The 18,574-nt window shown below is 62.0% G+C and overlaps 1 protein-coding gene across 4 annotated transcripts; it reads left to right on the forward strand.

Annotated features, from left to right (window-relative positions):
- Positions 1–375: 375 nt before the first annotated feature.
- Positions 376–14,782, forward strand: EPN1 (epsin 1). Of its 4 annotated transcripts, none has more exons than XM_036096814.2 (11): positions 378–649; positions 3,406–3,732; positions 7,619–7,868; positions 8,872–8,996; positions 9,347–9,421; positions 10,001–10,084; positions 11,443–11,728; positions 12,367–12,477; positions 12,629–12,712; positions 13,815–14,072; positions 14,172–14,782. In XM_036096814.2, the coding sequence occupies exons 2-11, from the start codon at positions 3,505–3,507 to the stop codon at positions 14,378–14,380; spliced, it is 1,710 nt and encodes a 569-aa protein (XP_035952707.2). In that variant the 5' UTR covers positions 378–649; positions 3,406–3,504; the 3' UTR covers positions 14,381–14,782. The 4 variants fall into 4 exon arrangements, with proteins under 4 accessions (XP_077918797.1, XP_035952707.2, XP_035952709.2 ...); XM_036096815.2 differs by lacking the exon at positions 378–649 and adding an exon at positions 2,677–2,919; XM_078062671.1 differs by lacking the exon at positions 3,406–3,732 and having other exon boundaries at positions 376–649.
- The last annotated feature ends 3,792 nt before the right edge of the window (positions 14,783–18,574 follow it).

Here is an 18,574-nt window from a genome sequence, read left to right on the forward strand (position 1 = left end):
GCACACCCCGCCAGCGTGGCCGTCTGCTCGGCTCGGGCGGGGGCGTGGCTGCGCGGAGACCGCCGCGCCGGACGGGCCCGCACGGAGAGGGGAGGGGGCGGGCGGCCGTTCCCCCCACCCCGGGAGGACGGGGAACCCCGAGCGCCGCTCGGGCTGGCGACCACGCGGGCTCTTCCCCGCCTCCTTCGGCCGCGCTTGCCGGCCCGCCCGTCTGAGGCCTGCGCTTCGCCGTGCTTGTCCGTCGGGACCTCACGGCGGCGCCCGGCCGTTTTGCTCGCGCGCCGGAAATGACGCTGCAGGGCGGGCGGGGCTGCGGAAGCGGCGACTACGCAGGCTCCCTGCGGGAGGGTCGCCGGGTGCGGCGCGGAAGGCGGGGCGCGCCGCCACTTCCGCTTCCGGTCCGTCGCCTCCTTCGGTTGCTTCCCGTCCGCTCGGCGGCTCCCCTCCCCCGCCGGGCTCTCTGCGCCCCTCCCGGGCGCCGGGGCGGCGGGGCCGTCGGCGTGCGGCCCATCCGTGCGTCCGCGCGTGCGCCCGAGTGCGCCTCCGCGTCTGCCGCCCGCGGCCAGGCGCGCGCCCCGCGACACCGAGGCCGAGCGGGGGCAGGGGTCTGCCCGCCATGACCCCCCGGAGCCCGGCGTGAGGGGCCGAGGTGAGCGCGGGCCGGGGGCGCGGCGGGCCGGGGCGCTCGGGCGTCCGTCGCGTGTGGCCCCTCGGCTCAGCCCCGCGGCCTTTGTGTGTGTGTGTGGCCGGCCGGCATTGGGCGCCTGCCGGCCTGCGCCCGGGCCTCGGTGCTGCCGGTGTCGGTGTCTGCCGGGGTCCGTGCGCCTGCCTGTGTCCGGCGTCGGCGCGCGGTGGTCGGGGTGACGGCGGTGCCCCTCTTCCTCTGTCTCCCGTCGGGCTCCCGCGTCTGCAGTTCCCGGGGACCCTGGGCACCGCTCTCCCCCCCGTTTCTCATTCATTGCCGTCCCCGCGAGCCCGGGGCCCCCCGCGCGCGTGCGTGGCTTGGTTGGCCTGGGACGTGCCCCCTCCCGCAGGGCTTTGGGTCTCTGGTGCGGGGGTCTGGGGTCCGGCTCTGCAGTCGGGCCCACTGCTTGCCGGCCGGTAGTGTTCCTCGGGTGACTTCTCAGGTCGGGGCTGTGCGTGTGTATGGAGGTGGTCCTGGTGAAGCGCCCAGCGCCGTCTGGCCCTGCAGTCCACTGCTGGGAGCTCCGGATTCCATTATTGCTCCCAGATTTCCCGTTCCGCACCAAGTGTGTTCTGTCAGTCCTTTGAACACTCCTCGGAGAATTTTGCCCCATCGTTGCTCTTTGTTTAACCTAGTACTTCTGCTGGAATTCGTTTATTTTGAAAAACTTGGTGCCATTCTAAGCAATCCCGGAAATTTTAGCTTGGATGCCCTATTGACTTTTTTTTCTAACGCGCTTTCGTACAGTTCCACAGCGTTAAAGCAGGGCATCTTCTGATACCACCCTTTTGGAAAAATGCTCTTTGCCTCTGATGATAAGGGGCGGGCAGCTTTATTGAGCTACTATCTGTGGGGCAGGGTGCCAAGCACTCTATGTACCCATCTTATTTAATCACCAAGCCTGCCAGGTAGGAATTCTTTCCTTCAGGTCAGAGTCTTGCAAACTGAATCTCAAGGAGGTTGCCCTGTTGGTAGCTCCTGGCCAGGATTTGGGCCCAGGTTTCATGTGTTCTGTATTCTTAGTTTTTTTCTGCAAATTTGTAGCGTCAGGTTGTTGTCTATTCGTTCAGGGTCTCAGTCTTTGCTCTTGGTCGTCTGCCTCACTGTCTACCGAGTTTCTGTCTCTGTCTCCTGTGACTTCTGCTCACCGTGTCTCTGGGTAGCTTCTCTCTCTCCCGTCATGTGTCTCGTTCCCGTCCCTCTGTGTCCTCTGTGTCGGTCCCATCAGCTCTTCATCTCAGTGTGTCTGGCTGGCCTGCTCGGCCCCCTGACCGTGTCTTTCTGGCTGTTCACGTGTGCCTTCAAGAGCCTGGCTCTCCAGCCTGAGTTCAGAGCTGGGGCCAGCTGCCTGTCCCAGGACTTAGGTAGGTTGTGGGAGGGCTCGTTGGCGTGGATGTGGACTGTGGTGGTCAGAGTTGGCTCTGGAGCCAGGCCCGGGGAGTGGCTCTTCCTGTGCCTCAGTTTCCTCCGCTGTGAGGTGCTATGAATCATGGAGTTGGGAGGATTAATTGAGTCACTGTGTGTAAAGCTTGGGGAAGAATGCCCGGCACAGGGTAAGGGCCGTGTCGCTGTGAGCATCACCGTCTGCCTGGTTCCCGTCCTTTTGTTTCTTCCCATCGCCTTTTCTCAGCACAAGTTAGTTTAAAAGTGGAGTTTTGGCGTCCAGGCGGCCACAGGTGGAGTCTGTGCTGCTGTGCTCGGTGCGTGACCTTGGCTGAATTGTCCAGCTTCCACGAGCCCCTGCCTTCCCATCAGAGCGCTGCTGATGGTGTTGGATGAGATAATGGGCATCTCTTGGTCAGCGAGCACCTGGCATGCGGCTGGGACCCCGGCAGCGGCTGTGCTCGCCCTTATCTCTCCTTCCCTGAGCCTCCAGCTCCCCCACCCTTGGGACGCCTTGTCCCCCTGGCATTGCCCGCCTCCTGCCTGCCTCTCTGTTCCCTTTATGGTCTCCTTGTGTGTCCTTGTTTCTGCCTCAGATTCTGCCTGGTCCACTCCTGCTCCAGAGGTCTTTCCTGCCTTCCCTCCTTCTCTTCCTTCCAGCGGTTTATTGAATGGCTCTTCTGGGGCAGCTGCTCTGATGGGAAAATTCATGTCCATACAGACATGGTTTCTGTCCCCATGGGGCTCGTGGGTCGGCCTTAGCCACAGAGTCAAGACAGACGAGTATATAATCACGAGGATGCCTCAGTCTACCCGTGGGGCCCCTGGGGAACAGTGACCACGGTGTTTGGGTGTGTAAAATCTGGGAAGCTTAAACAGTTCTCAGGGTGAGTGGGCGTGATCTGGGTGGTGAGGGAGAGGAAGAGCAGGGTGACCATCTCATGACCGCCCATGTTCATAGTGCATTTCCCACGCACCGGGTTCTCTCAGCTCCCTGGGTTACAGAACGAAACCCCACTTTTTAGGGGGAAAACTGAGGTGCAGGATTTCCTGGCCCACCCAGGGCAACAGGGTAGGACGTGCTGCACTGAGGTGCTGCTGGCCTGTGATGCCTCACTGCACACTCTGCCTGCCTGCCTCACTGAGCAGGGCCCCCAAGCAGGAAGGAGCTGGGCATATTTGAGGAACTGAAAGATGGACTGGGTGACTAAGATGGGGGCTAATGAGGACCAGAGCCTTCTAGGCCCCAGGGGCAGTGGGGAACCCCACGAGGGTGTGGGTTCAGGCTGGGCAGCCCCAGGTCCCGCTTGTATTTCCAAAGGGCCTTTCCTTCTCAGATGCGGTGACCCACCAGCTCCTGCCGCTGTCGTCTTCCTCGAGTCACTCCATCTCGCCACACCCCGGGGGGCCCAGCACCCTCGCCACCACCCGCCACCATGTCGACCTCGTCGCTGCGGCGCCAGATGAAGAACATAGTCCACAACTACTCAGAGGCCGAGATCAAGGTCCGAGAAGCCACGAGCAACGACCCCTGGGGCCCGTCCAGTTCCCTAATGTCTGAGATCGCTGACCTAACCTACAATGTCGTCGCCTTCTCCGAGATCATGAGCATGATCTGGAAGCGGCTCAATGACCATGGCAAGAACTGGAGGCACGTCTACAAGGTCAGTGCCCGGGCCTGTAGCGGGCCCTCACGTGCACACGACTGCGTGGGTGGGCGCAGGGCTCAGGTGGGGCTGCCACCGGGCCCACCTTCCCCGTGTTGCGGAGGAGCTGGGGTTCTAGGTCTTTATGTGCGGTCTCTCTGCCTTCGTCCCTCTTCTCATTTAATGAAGGTAACAGACGTGAGGGTTTGAGAATGTTGAGCCTTAGGACTTCAAATTCTTTTTGAAAACATAGTGCATTCGTCCACATAGAAGGCCGAAGCGGGTGCCCAGTGTTCGTCCCTCTGTGTGCCTGGAGCCCAGTTTCCTCTCAGAGGCAGCTGGTGTCCCCAGCGTTTGTGTTCTCCTTCAGGTGTGTGTGGACGTCCACAGGCACCAGGGAGTTCTGGGAGCCGTGGGGCTGTCTGGTTTGTTGTCATAGGCGATTATCAGAACTCAGAGCTGCATGTGAAAACTGGTGCATTTTATCATGTGTAAACTACCCCCAGTTTTAAAAAGGAAAAACGATCTTAGAGATCGTTTTTTGTCAAAATATGGATTTGTCACCTTTTTTCCTTCTTTCCTTTGTTCTTTACATCCTTTTCTCTGCTCTTCCTTCCTTTCCTTTTTTAACAATTGCTGGTTACCTGGTGTTGAATTTTTAAGTGGTCTGTGGTGTTTTGCTTTTGTTAACAAGACTGCCACGGGTAGCCTTGTATATTTGTCATTCTCTGGAACTGGAATTTCTGGGTCAAGGGGCACATGCACGTGTCATTTGGAGAAACGTGGACAGAATGCTCTCCACAGGAATCCTTTTACTGGTCCCTAGTGATGTGTGCACGTGTCCTCATCTAGTGACCAGACAAGACTACAGGCTGTGGTCAAGGGGAACGTGTCTTTGGGCAACACTCAGCGAGCAGTTTTTCCATTTTCTGGCCTGGGTCCTGGTATCCTCCCCTGGGGTCAAGAAGTGGCAGTGGGCACAGGCTGGGGCAGATGGCCAGGTCCCATTCCTGGCAGTGAGGCTCAGACCAGCCTGTGGACCTCCTTCTGTGTGAGCTGGAGCGAGGTTCAGCCGTGTTGGCGAGTCCTCTTGCTGCCGTTTCTTCAGTGAACGTTGGTGGAGGGCCTGCTCTATGTGTGGCCGTGGACGAGGCGGATGAAGCTCCTGGCCCCATGGACTCCAGCTGGGGCCTGTCCCGGCCGGGCTCTCCGTCCCTCACCGGCACGGTAGCTCCCTCATTTCCCTTGGGCCTGGAAATGCTCTGGCTCGTTTTCACGCCCATCCCGACAAACCCGGGTTGGGTTCTCATTCCCGTGGACTCTGTGCTGGGTCAGTTATGTTGCTGTTTGTTGTGAAGGACTGGGTGGCGTTTGTCTAGCTGAGAATCAGGGAAAGGGTGAGGGGTATGGGTGAGCCTTCGTGTGGAGGCGAAGGGAGAAGCTTGGTGGGGCTCATGGACCGTATGCGGGGGGAGGTGAGTCCTGAGGAGCCCTGACTGCAGCTGGAGACACGCAGCTGTGGGCACAGAATCCCTGAGACGTACTTTCCTGTTCCTACTTTTTAGGTGGGGACGTGGAGGCATGAGGAGGCTCGGGGCTGCCCAGAGGGCAGGGGGAAAGGAGTCCCGGAGCCTGTTCTGACTCGGCTGTCACGTCTCTGCTCTGAGGAAACAGGGTCTCAAGTTTTATTTCTTTTTTTAAAGATTTTATTTATTTGACAGAGAGACACAGCGAGAGAGGGAACACAAGCAGGGGGAGTGGGGGAGGGAGAAGCAGGCTTGCCGCTGAGCAGGGAGCCCGATGTGGGACTCGATCCCAGGACCCTGGGATCATGACCTGAGCCGAAGGCAGACGCTTAATGACTGAGCCACCCTGGCGCCCCTCAAGTTTTATTTTTTAAACCAGAGGTCAACACACAACGGCCCACGGGTCGAATCTGGCCTGCCGCCCGTGTTTGTAAAGCCTGTGGGTGCGGCCAGGCCTGTGCGTGTGCAGCTGCCTCCCCTCTGAGGCACAGAGCTGAGTGGTCAGCACAGGGGCCGTGTGGCCCGAAAAGCTGGGTTACTGATCACCTGGGCCCTTCAGAGGAAGTTTGCTGGTCCCTGTTTTAGACGCTCGTATGCTGATCCGTCCGCCATCCGTGAGCAGGCGGTTTTGAAAATTAACAGGGACTGTTGAGTCGTCCTGTTGCTTGCTTTTGAGAAAACGTTCCCATTTGCCATTGCGGTACCCGTCGTGAGCGTGCGACCTGGCAGCTCTCACACGTGCACACACCTGTGAGGCCAGCACCCAGATGGAGATGGAGGGTGTCCCCGTCCCCCCGGCCTGCTCACACACCCCTCCCCCAGAAGCATCCTGCCCTGTCTCCTGTCTGCCAGGCTGGTTCTAGAACTTTCCATGGGCTCATGCACATGGTGCTCTGTGTCCGCTGCATCTGGGAGGTTTCTTTAGTTCCCTTGCTGCGTGTGCTGCTTCCATCCCATGAGCACGCTGTGCATCCTCCGTGTGCGTTTGACCCTTGACGGGTGTTCGGGTTATTTCCGGGTTCCCTGTCTCTCTAACCGCGCTCACTGCCAAGCTCTCCAGAGCCCTGGAAACGGGTTCTTCCAATTTGTTGGGTGCGAGTCCCATCCCGGACGGAGGCAAGACCACCTGTTTGTGTCACGTAGGGTGACTGACCTGCGGGAGGCCTGTGTCGTGTGTGCGGCTGTGGTGGTCCCAGCAGAGCCGGCCCAGGGTGCGCCGAGCCTGCCTGCCCCCCATGCCCGGCGCGGTCTGCTGCTTTCTTTCTGCCGTGATGCCGAAATGCCTCGAGGGCTGGTTAAAGACTCACCTCTGATTACTGTTCACACACCTTCGGGCAGCTGGCCAGGTCCAGGTCCGGCTCCCGTGGACGGTGGGGAGTTACTCGTGACCCACAGCGGGGTCCCCGGCACATCTCACAGCTGCTGAGCCAGCTCAGCCCCAATGGCGGGGCCTCCCTCTGTTGCTCGGCTGTGCTCTGGGCGGCTGTCGGGCTCCGTGTGCCCCGGGCCCCCTGCACACTCTGAGGTGCACTGTTGTCTGAGGACTGGCACTTTTTGCTCCCGTTTAACTTTGCCTTGTCGGGAAGAGAATTTGTCCTCCGCCCTGGAATGCCGCAGCTGTCGCGGGGTGTCCCGCTGCCCTGCAGAGAGCGGGGCCTGAGCACACCCTGCAGCTTGGCGCCTCCCTCCCTCCTGCCGATTCGGGGCGGGGGGGAGTCGCCTCCTCGTCATCCTGAGTTGTGAAGTCTTCAGCAGGAAGGGTGATGCTTTCCAGACTCTCGGACGGTAGAGAAAGCGGTGTGCGGGCCCCTGTCCTGGGCTGCTCTGGGCGATAAACAAGCGTGTCTTTGTGGCTGTGCTGCTTTGGGTTTTCCTCTTAGAGAAGTCGAGCGGGGTCTGCACCCCTGTGGGAAGTCCAGGTGAGGCTGCAGGGACGCGCCTGCCGTTCCCGTCTTCCTACCAGACACGTGTAGACGCCGTGCCGCACAGGTCGCCCTCGGGAAGCGTGCAGTGCCGGGGCATCGAGCGTGTTCCCGGGCGGCGCGGCTTTCACTGCCGCCTACGTCCAGAGCGTTTTTGTCACCCTGAACACAAACCCCATATCCGTTAAGGATCCCCCAGCTCCTGGCGGCCGTGAACCCCTTCCTCTGTGGATGGGCCTGGCGAGGACGCTCCGTGTGAGCACAGCCTGCGCCGCGCGCTCTTTGGAGTCTGGCTGCTTTCACGCAGCGCCGCGTCTTCGGGGTCGTCCCGGCAGGTGGCCGCGCGTGGCTGTGCTCTGTTCTTTCTCGCGGCTGTGTGGGGTCCGCCGTGTGGGTTGGTGCTGGGACGGGGATCCCGGCGGCCGTGTGAGTGACCGGCGTGCCCCCGCCCCGAAGGCCATGACGCTGATGGAGTACCTCATCAAGACCGGCTCGGAGCGCGTGTCACAGCAGTGCAAGGAGAACATGTACGCCGTGCAGACGCTGAAGGACTTCCAGTACGTGGACCGTGACGGCAAGGACCAGGGCGTGAACGTGCGCGAGAAGGCCAAACAGCTGGTGGCCCTGCTGCGTGACGAGGACCGGCTGCGGGAGGAGCGCGCCCACGCGCTCAAGACCAAGGAGAAGCTGGCGCAGACCGCCACTGGTGAGGCCGCCGCCCCCAGGAGGTCCCTCCCGGCCTACCCGCCCCTTCTTCTCCAAGCCCCTGGTGGCCTCCTTGCTGGGCGCCCCATGCCCAGCCGCCGAGCCCTCTCGCTCCCTCTCCTGCCCGGCCAGGTGGGCCGGGGTTCCAGATTCAGGCCCTCCCCTCCCATGACGGTCCTCCCCTGTCCCGTCCCCCTCACTGTAGGACCCGAGAGCCGAGAACTATTCTGTTCATGCAGAAATGTTGACCAAGAGCCACCTCAGGGCCCGGGGGTGCCCCTGCCCGCAGCCTGGGCCCTGGAGCTGCCAGCTGGGTTCGCCCACGGGCCCGCCTGAGGGCACTCAGTGCCTGAGACCAAGAGCACGGGACTTGGCGGGGGCTGCCGAGGGTTGGAGGTTCGGGACGGCTCTCTGGGGGGGCCGCGCATGCCGGTACGAGAGCAGGCCAGCGGGGAGGAGCAGGCGGGCTGCTCCCCCCAGCTCAGCTGGTCCTCTGCCTGCGTTAGGCCCCCGCGCCCTGTCCGTCCCTCCTTCCAGATGGTCATCCCCCTTCCCATTCTCTGCCTCCCTTCCTTCACTGCTGCCCCTCACCCCTTGCGTCAGCCACAGCCAGGAAGAGGTTGGGGGCTGAGGATGCGGGCGCAGCTGTTCCCCGAACGCCCAGCTGGTCCTACAGTTCTCCACCAGCCCTGGAAATGCAGGCCGCTGGACGTGCTGGGAGCTTTGTGGGAGCCGGGATGAAGGACCTGTGTGTCCCCCACCCGCCCCGGGCTCTGGGCCAGGCCCCAGGCGTGCAGTGTGGGAATCTGGGTCGTGCGCTCCGAGGCTCCCAGACTTCCTCCCTCTCTCCTGGCGGGCTCTTGCTCTCGGGCCAGCAGGGCTTCTGGGGGCGGGACAGACCCGGCTCACAGGCCACCCCTACCCCCAGTGGAGGCCCGCCGTCCGGGCTGCGGGGCCCCCTTCCCCTTCTGCACCGGGGTCTCAGCTGATTCTCCCCACGGCAGCCTCCTCAGCAGCGGTGGGCTCTGGGCCCCCGCCCGAGGCGGAGCAGGCGTGGCCACAGAGCAGCGGGGAGGAGGAGTTGCAGCTGCAGCTGGCCCTGGCCATGAGCAAGGAGGAGGCCGACCAGGTGCCGGGCGGGCTGGGGGGGCGCAGCAGGGGTTTGCCTTTGGTTCTGCCATCCCATCTCCATCCTTCGCCCCGCAGCTCCTGAGGGCTGCTGCTCGCTCTTCCCCCCGCCCTGCCTCTCTGGTCTGTCCGCTGCTCCCTCTGCTCGCCCTCTGACCTCGTCCTGAGAATTCTTGTTTTTTTTGCGCGGATGCTCGTCTCTCTCTTCTGTCTGTGAGCTGTCCGTGGCTCTCTCCGTCCCTGGCTCCCCTCCGTTGCTCTGTGTGTGTGTGTCTTTCCTCTTCTCCCTCCTTCCTTCTCTCCCCCCATCTCGTGTCCCGCCCCGGCCCCTTCACGCTCTCTCTCCCCCAGCCCCCGTCCTGCGGCCCCGAGGACGACGTCCAGCTCCAGCTGGCCCTTAGTTTGAGCCGAGAGGAGCACGACAAGGTCAGAGCAGCCTCCCTACCCTCCGTAGGGTTCCCCTCAGACCCTCCTCAGGTCCCCGCTTCCTTGCCCCTCCTTGCCCCCCCACCAGCCCCCTCCCTAGCTTACACACCTTCTGCCGAAGCATTTCCAGCTGGGAGACCTGTGTCAGACGGATTCTCAGACGGGTGCGGTCTCAGCACGTGAAGCAGATGCCTCGTAGCTGCTCCGGGTGGCGAGGGAGCCCTTCCCTCGCCCTCCGGCACAGCCCAGGGCTTGGTTGCCTCCACCCAGCACAGCAGACGCCACAGACTCAGGCATCTGGCGGGAGGGCCCGTCCTCCCCGGGGCCCCATGCTTCCCAAGCCTGTCGGAGCCGTGCCGGGCCAGGCCCACCTCCCGCACACCACCCCTGTGTCCCCATCCCCTAGACCGCACGTTGTTCCCCGTCCCCCCTCCCCACACATTGTCCACATCCCATTTTAATTTTGTCACTTTTGTCTGGGTGGGAGAGGGTCGTTGGGGGCCGTGCAGTTGGGCGGGGGGCAGCCCTGCCGCTCACATTCTGACCCTCCCTTGCCACCTGCTTCCGTGACCCGAACAGGAAGAGCGGATCCGCCGTGGGGATGACCTGAGGCTGCAGATGGCCATAGAGGAGAGCAGGAGGGAGACCGGCGGCCAGGAGGAGGTGAGCACGGGCAGGCCGCCCCGCTCTCCATGCGCTCCGGGGCCTCGGGCAGGGCACCAGGCGGCGGCTGCTGCAGGTAACTGTCTTCTCACGGAGGTGCATGGAGACCTGGAGACCGGAAGGCACTTGGTCAGTGCCCGGAGCACAGAGCGCTCTAGGTGTGAGCTCCGTCTGTCCCTGCCGTGGGAGACTCCGCTGCTGCTGGTCAGTTCTTGTCACTGAGCAGCCTGATCGTGCGAGAAGGGGATGGCGTAGAGCTCCTGCACGCTCACGTTGTCTGGGGCACCTCCTCAGTGTCCGCCCACACCCCGGACTCCGAGGGTCGGTGGGTGAGCGAGACCAGTCTGGTCCCCAACCTTCTGGGCCTCCAGTCCCCCCGGTGGAGACAGATGACGTTTGGTGGTGTTTCAGTTTCTGCCGCTTCAACCCTTTTCTTGGCTCTGAGGGTGGACGGGTTTCCTCCTCATGTCAGGGCCACGGTCACTCACGTGGCTGGGGCATCCAAGCTGGCCTCTTGTGTGGCCTCACACCGGGCGCTGTGAGTGTCCTGAGCGTCTTCATAGTGCGGTCGGCCTCCACAGGGGGGTGGGTCATGGGGCTAGCTCCGATCAGAGGGTGTAGACACCCTCCGGATGGGCATGGGGCAGCTCTTGGTGGAAAACCCTGCTCACGCCGGCTTCGGCCAAAGGGTCTCCCGATGCCTGACAGCTCAGAGTGTCGGTCCCAGCACCTGCTGCTTTTGTCCTGTGGGGACGGGAGATGTGCACCTTTGCATCCAGAGACACCAGGGGCTCTGGTTGGCTCGATTCACCCCCAGGACAAGGGGAGGTTGTATGCACACGCGTGTATGCTCGTCACGTGAGGCACGGAGCGTGCAGTGATGTGGGACGGGTGCTGGGCCTCAGCCAGGACCGTTCAGGGGGGCCTGTGATGACCTGAGACTCAGGGTGGGTGCCCCCGGGCAGACCTCCCAGAGTGCGTGGGAAGTGCACAGGCAGGGCTGGGAGGGGCGGCTTTGGGCTTTGGCCTCTGTTCTCGTTCCGGGTGGGAACTGGGGAGTGAATGGAGGGATGGGGGCAGGACCAGGTGGGACTCTTGGATTTGGTGCTGGGCTGGGTTGGGCTGGGGTGGTGGGGGAGCGGATAGAGCGGGGGCGGGGTGGGAATGGGAGGTGGGGAGGCTGCCTCTTCCTGTCTCACGGCCCCTGGCTGTCCCTCTGTGGCGGTGGGTCTTCACCCCAACGCCTCGGCTCTCTCCTCTCTCTTGTTCTGCGGCCATCTCTCGTCCAGGTTCTCTTCCCAGTCCGCTGGCCTGGCCTGCTCGGACCTCATATGCTTTCTCTCCTTTGCTTCCTGCAGTCATCCCTCATGGATCTTGCTGATGTCTTCACGGCCCCGGCTCCACCGCCAGCCTCGGACCCCTGGGGGGGCCCAGCGCCCATGAGCGCCCCCACCTCGGACCCTTGGGGGGGTGCCCCTGTCCCTCCAGCTGCTGATCCCTGGGGTGGTCCAGCCCCTACACCAGCCTCTGGGGACCCTTGGAGGCCAGCTGCCCCTGCGGGGCCCCCGGTTGACCCTTGGGGTGGGACCCAGGCCCCTGCAGCTGGAGAGGGGCCCACGCCTGACCCATGGGGGAGCTCTGATGGTGAGTGCTGGCTGCCTGCTTGCTCCAGCCTCCACATCCAGTGTGCAGTGCGGGGCACACCCTGGGGACAGGGCTACATATAGTCAAGTGGGTGACAGGCAGCTGGGGGGTCAGATAAGACAGCCCAGAGGAGGGTGGGTGAGGGAGCCTTGAAGGACAGTGGGAAGGGCACCAGGGGGTGTCGGGCTGTGGAGAGGCTGCCAGGGTGGAGTCAGGGTGGGGTGTCTGGTGAGGCTGGGTACAGGCAGGCTGGGAAGGGGCCACATACCCCGTGGGGACTTCAGGGAGCTCTGGGGGCTTCGGGGTGGGGGTTGGGCACACCTAGGTGAGGCACACACCCAAGGCCCCTTACCCAGCTGGCGAGCTTCTTGGGGGCTTTCCAGAGGCCTCAAGGCTGAGGAGGGCTTTGCCAGGAAGGGACAGGTGGGCAAAGGCCCAGCAGCGGTGTACCGTGGGTAGATCGTGGGCACCAGGCGGGAAGGGCTGGCTGGGGCTGCGCCCACCTGAAGCCTCTGGGATGTCCAGCTGCATCCCAGGACGTCCGGGGTGGGGGGGGCTTCTGGGAGGGAGTGGGCCTACATTCGTAGATGACAAATCCTCCAACCACCAGCCTCTCACATGCCTCCTTCCTCACCCAGGTGGGGCCCCAGTTGGCGGACCCCCTGCCTCTGATCCCTGGGCTCCAGCCCCGGCCTTCTCAGACCCCTGGGGAGGGTCACCTGCCAAGCCCAGCACCAACGGCACTGCAGGTACTGGGGGGGCTCTGGGGTCAGGCTGCGGGGGCCTGAGAGAGAGTGTGTGTGCCGGTGAGCGTGAGGTGTCTGCTCTCGGGTGCTGGGGCAGGGGGAGTGGGGGGCTGGTCCCCTCGACCAGCTGAGCCGACATCCTGGGCCCCTACAGCAGTGGGGTTTGACACGGAGCCTGATGAGTTTTCCGATTTTGACCGACTGCGCACAGCCCTGCCAACCTCCGGGAGCAGCACGGGTGAGCCGCCCCGCCCCCGCCATGCCCCCCCCCCGCCCTGCCTGTGCCCCAGCCCCCTGCCCGCAGGCTCCTTGGCAGGTGGGCTTCTGAGTGAGGGGTTAAGCAGGGTGGATTGCAGCTCCCCATGGGCCATGGTTTTATTAAAGCTTGTTGGTTTATCTTAGAAAAGAAAGCTTTAACTTTGTTTCGAGTAATTTTATACTTAGAGAAAAGTTGCAAGAATAGTACAAACAGTTCTCTTTCTGGGGTGCCCCGTATAGTGATCTCTGAGTTCTCTGTCCCCTGGAACGTTTCTCTGTGTGTTTCTGAGGGCCCGGCCGGCCGTACCTGCGTAACCAGCAGTGCGGTGACTGCAAGGGGCCTCTGGCGAGTGTCCCCTTCTTGGCCTGCCCACGGCTGCCTCGGGGCCCAGCGCATCTTTCCCACCAGGCGTCCCATCCATGGGGCACCTCGCCTTTGGGTGTCCTGGCTCCTGCGTTCCCTCCTCCTGGCCAGAGTCCAGGCTGGCTCTGTCCTCGGTAGGAGACCCGTCCCTGCGAGCTGTCCGGAGGGCACGGGAGCCTCTCTTCCCACAGCAGTGGCGGTGCCCTCGTTCCCTTTCCTTGTTCATCTTTGAGTGACGTGGGCCCGCAGGAGGACGTGGGACTGGTGGGGCACCAGCGGTCCCCTCCCGTCCCCCCAGGCCCGCCTTGGTTACTGTGCAGTCTGTAGTGGGCGTTCCTCTGGGCCTCTTCTCTCTCTGCAGCGATTTGTGCATCTCCCGACGTCAGATAGGATTCCTGGATCTCTTTTTTTAAGGAAATCAGGTCAAGCTGACAGACGTCATCCAGGCTGCTGGGCTCCTGGGTGCCTGCCATTGTCTGTCCACCATGAAGTTTCTGCTTGGGACTATGGGACCGGTGGGGTTTTTGTGGGGCTGTGGGAGCACCCCTCAAGTACTCTTGTCCCTTGGTGGCTCTCCCCAGCACTCTGCCCTGGAGGCCGTGCGCTGCTGTTCTTGGGCCCGTGTCCCTCCCTGGGCTCTGCCTCTCAGTACCACGGCCTCCCTGTTTGAGGCCCCCACTGTCCATCTTGCCCTGACCCCCTCTCTGGCTTCTTCTAGGGGAGCTGGAGCTGCTCGCCGGAGAGGTGCCCGCCCACAGTCCTGGGGCGTTTGACATGAGTGGGGTCGGGGGCTCTCTGGCTGAGGCCGTGGGGAGCCCCCCACCCGCAGTTGCCCCAACACCACCACCACCCACACGGAAGACACCGGAGTCATTCCTGGGGCCTAATGCAGCTCTCGTCGACCTGGACTCGCTGGTGAGCCGGCCGGGCCCCACGCCGCCAGGAGCCAAGGCCTCCAACCCCTTCCTGCCAAGTGGTGAGTGTGGGCCTCCCAGGCCGGTCCTGCCTGCTGACCTCCTCCCCAGGCAGACCCCTGACTCTGCTCTGCGTGTCTGTTCTCCTTTCTGTCCTGTAGGAGCCCCGACCACCGGCCCCTCCATCACCAACCCCTTCCAGCCCGCACCCCCTGCGACGCTCACGCTGAACCAGCTCCGGCTTAGCCCTGTGCCCCCAGTCCCTGGAGCACCACCAACATACATCTCTCCCCTTGGTGGGGGCCCTGGCCTGCCCCCCATGATGCCCCCAGGCCCCCCGGCTCCCAACACTAACCCCTTCCTCCTATAATCCAGGAGGGAGGGGGATTTGGCCTGGCCTGGCTTCCCCCATTTCTGCTCCCTGGGAGACCAGTGTTGTGAGTGCATGTGAAGCGGGGGACCCCCCGCCCCCACCCCAGCACCCTCTCCCTCCTGGGGCCCACTCACACTACACCCTCTTCCATGTCCCCCCACCCCACCTCCCTGGAGAGAAACTGGACATGGGGGATGGGGAGGGGTGCTGGCCAGAGGAGGACCCCTTTCCTGTGGCATTAGAAAGGGGAGGGATAGCTGGGGGTCCCCCCATCCATCCCCCTCCCTCCCAACTGGCCCCTCAATCAGTGTTTGAGCCTCCTCGTCCCCATGCACACCCCTTGGTGAATCCTTGGTGATAATTTTGGCGACTTCGGGAATAAATGGCAATTCTCATGGGTGTGGCTCCCCCAAGTTCCCATCCGTGATTCATAGGACCCCTCACCTGGGGGACCAGGGCTCCAACCTGGTTGCCTCTTCTCAGAAGCCTTTCTGTTCTGGGGGCAGGTGGGGGCTGTGTGGGTGTAGGAGGGGTGGTGCAGCCCACTTAGGGCTGGAGAGCTGATGGGGTTGTTGGAGGGGGTCGGGGTCGTCCAGGGCTCGGTAAGCTGCCGCGCTGTGTCCCACCGGATGTGACCCCCACCGGACGTGACCCCCACCGCACACACATCCCCCGTCCGGCCAGCGGTCCTGAGAAACCGGAGTCCGCTTCTGCTGGAGCCCAGGCCCCCCCGGTGCCACCCATTTGCTGGGCCTGTGTTCTTCCTCCGCTGACCCGCCCCCGCTGGATCCCTCTCCCACGGCGATGAGGGCTGAGCGTCTCTCCCCAAGGAGGTGGCCCACTTGAGAGGCTGGCTTGTGAGCCCCGAACAGCCATGGGGACGGGGGGCTGAGACAGATGGCAGAGGAGGAGTGAGCTCAGGAGAAGGGCGGTGGGACTTCTGTCCCTGCTGTCCAGTGGGGGGGTGAGGGCAGGCTGACAGGCTCCCTCCTGCAGATGACCGGGGGGACTGTAGGGGTGGATGGAGGGGAGAGCGGCAGCCTCCCCATCCAGAGAAGGGAGTGCCTGGGGCGCTGGAAGCTGGCCGGGAGTGTTTCTGGGGCTGACCCTGGAGAACGTGGCGCCGTTGCCGGGGTCGGGGGGCCGCACACGGGGCCGAGGCAGCACGGCGCCCCATCGTGCTCTCCTGGAAGGCTGTGGCGGTCTGCGTGTCCGTCCTTGGCACACACGAGAAGCACGGCCAAGCCCCGCAGCAGCGCGGTCACACACGCAGCTAGCGGCACAACTTGGGGGGTTTTCGGAATCAGCTGTCGGGCCTGCTCCTCTTCCGTCCTTCGGCGTGAGTACACCTGAGCTCCAAAGACCTTGTGTCCCCGCACTCGTGCATCTGTCCGGAATATGCTAGCGCCTTCTCAGTAGAGCCCCCCTTAGTCCTGATCGCCTGCGCTTGTGACCCGTCCCACCTGAACGCTGAAGGAGCGCAGCCGGATATCCAAGCTGTGCCTGCCTCAGTGGTTCTCTCGGCGCTCCGCCGAGCTGCCCCGGCGGCCGCAGTGGGTGCTTGTGGGCTTCCGGTGCGTGTGTCTGCGGGGGCTGAGGGCCGGAGGGGACAGGATGGCCCAGGGCTTGTCTGGGGGAGCGCCTGGGTCTGTGACCGGCGCGTGGCACTGGAGACGGAGGTCCTGCGCTGTGCTCCCAGCGCGCACCCCGCCCGCGCTCCCCTGCTCCCCGGCGCCTCAGTGCGTGTGCTCGCGCGGCCCACTGCTCCAGCCTTCCGCGCGCGTTCCGTCTCTCCACCTGTCTCAGCCAGCCCCTGCCTCTGCCTCACCTTCCCTCGAGAACTCGGTCTGCCCCTCTGTGCAGAATCCTCTCCTCCTGCTTGGGCCCCGTGCTGCGCCGCCCTGCGCGTTGCACCCCATGCCCCTTCCGCGCTCCCGGTGTGCGCACACCCTGCGCTGGGCTGTGAACCCGCCGGCAGTCAGTGCATGACGCCCCGACGCGGGTGGGCCAGCCAGGGCCTGGCCGCCTGCTGCTTTTTGTAAATAAAGTTTTATTGGAACACGGCCCCTTGTTTTCATATTGTCTATGGCAGCTTCCATCTACAAAGGCAGCAGGAAGTAGATACGGCAGACACCACACGGCCCGTGAGCCGAATGTATTTACTACCCGACTAAGAAGAGTTAGCTCCCTGCAACTCCTTGTCTTGGTGTCTGCAGGCCTGTCATGCCCCTGCCCCTGAGACAGCCACACACTCCCCAGGGGCACTGTCTTTGCCATCCTTCACTTCCTATTATTTCTCTGTTGTCATTCTGCTTTTAGGGCTAATTCTTTTTCATCACTCATGTATTTTAGTTTGCATATTTGTAATTTCAGAGGGCTCCATTTAACGATTGCTCCTTACAATGCACATTTTATGGACGTTTTCAAGCACACAACTCGACGACAGTGTCATAATCTGCCTCCCAATCCCTTGAATGCCCGCGGGACTTGACGGTGAGTGTTCCTGGCTGGTCCTCCTCATCCGCAGCACCCTGGGAGCCCCCTCTGAGAACTGCACCGAGGCAGTCCCTTCTGCTGCTCGGGGACCTGCAAGCGTTTGCTCTCCGGGGGGATGACCCACCGTGGCAGAAGTGCTCCTGTTACCTAGGAAGGTTCTCACTGACTGTCTCCATGATCGGACAGATTGACCACATACAGAAGTTAAGCATGGTCCTTATTGGAAAGGGCTGGGTCCCATGCACATTCCCCCTGCCGGGGTGGCACACACAGTCCCCCCTGCAATGACACGCCCACCAGCCGCTAGAGAACCCCCCTGGGCTGACAGCCACCAGCTCACTCCCTTTACCCCACGGCCTGCAGGCACAGTGATGAGGGGCAGCTAGAGGGTGCCAGGCTGCAATCCCCCTTCAGTGGAAGCCACCCCCGATTGCCCTGCCTGCCTTCTTCCTATATTTCAAATGCTGTGCACCTGAAAGGAATGTGTGCATTTCAGCCGTTGAGGGAAACTGAATACATACGCACACATATTTACTGTTTCTGTAGGTTTTGCTTACATAGTACCTAGAAAATCAATCTGTTCGGTCACATCCATGTTTTTATTTAGTTTATAATCTCCATCACACACGAAGTTAATACTGCGGAAAATAAATACATTTGGAAATTGATCTGAAAATCCAGAACCCATTCACTGGAACAGAAATATGAAAAGTCCCAAAGAGAATGACTGTGGCGATACTTTATGTTTGAAAGGCACTGCTCCCTTGTGTAATTAGTGTTCGTGTTCGCCAGCTGTTCCATGCTTTTCTGCTGCCTGCTGCGCCGTCCACGTAACAAGCAGGAAAGGTCCCAGCTGTGGCTCTGAGCACACGGGGATTCTCTAGAAACTTTGTTCTGTATCAGAGCCCACTGGAGCTGGACTCATCACAGGACAGATTCTCAGGAAGCCTTGACCATCCGTGATGGGATCTGAAAGAGCAAAAAACGGACGCAGTGTCTCCACAGCAGGAATTTCAGTGAAGGTGAAAATATGGGATCCATCGCTAATGTGATAAAAGGAAAGGGTGCCAAAATTCATGTACAGGAAAATCCCTAGTCGGTGTAACCGGGGGCTCCCCGAGAGAACAGTCACAGGCATGGTGCTGGCTTGGAAGAGCTCTCCTTTTCTCAAGCCCACTGTCCAGAAGCCAAGTTCTGCGGACAGTAGAATTGGCCCTTGTCGATCAGCAGAGTCTCTGCAAACACCCACATCCCATTCCTTGCTCGTCCCCACGTCCACCTCCCAGTAGTGGCGGCCAGAGGGGAACCGAGGGGAGCCCAGGACACACAGGGCATAGTTGAATCTCTCGGCTCGGGCTCTCTGGTTCTGTTTGGAATACCCACAGTGGACACTCCTCGGGTCCTCAGAAACGATGAGGTAGTGGTTGGAGTCAACATCCAGGGTCACCTCCACTGTGGAGGGAAAACAAGCCAATCAGCAAACACACGTGCTCGATGCACTCTGCACGTCTGCTGCAAAGGCCCCAGTGTCTCGCCCGCCTTCACGTCTTCACCCTGTGCTTCCTCCCTGATCAGAATTTCCCTGGCCCCTGATGTGGTCGAATGTAGAGAGAGAATGATTATAATCAGAACTAGTCCCTCTGACCCCTACTAGGTGTTTTCTTCACATTGTTCTCTATTTGATTTTTTTTTTTT

Source organism: Halichoerus grypus, chromosome 15 (genome assembly GCF_964656455.1).
Source record: "Halichoerus grypus chromosome 15, mHalGry1.hap1.1, whole genome shotgun sequence".
Taxonomy (NCBI): Eukaryota; Metazoa; Chordata; class Mammalia; order Carnivora; family Phocidae; genus Halichoerus; species Halichoerus grypus.

Bases quoted from the DNA above. Each gene is read 5' to 3' on its own strand.
- EPN1 (XM_036096814.2), top strand. From the start codon at position 3,505: ATGTCGACCTCGTCGCTGCGGCGCCAGATGAAGAACATAGTCCACAAC. The intron at 7,869-8,871 runs GTGAGGCCGCCG...TCCCCACGGCAG, and splicing joins GCTGGCGCAGACCGCCACTG to CCTCCTCAGCAGCGGTGGGC. The intron at 11,729-12,366 runs GTGAGTGCTGGC...TTCCTCACCCAG, and splicing joins CCCATGGGGGAGCTCTGATG to GTGGGGCCCCAGTTGGCGGA.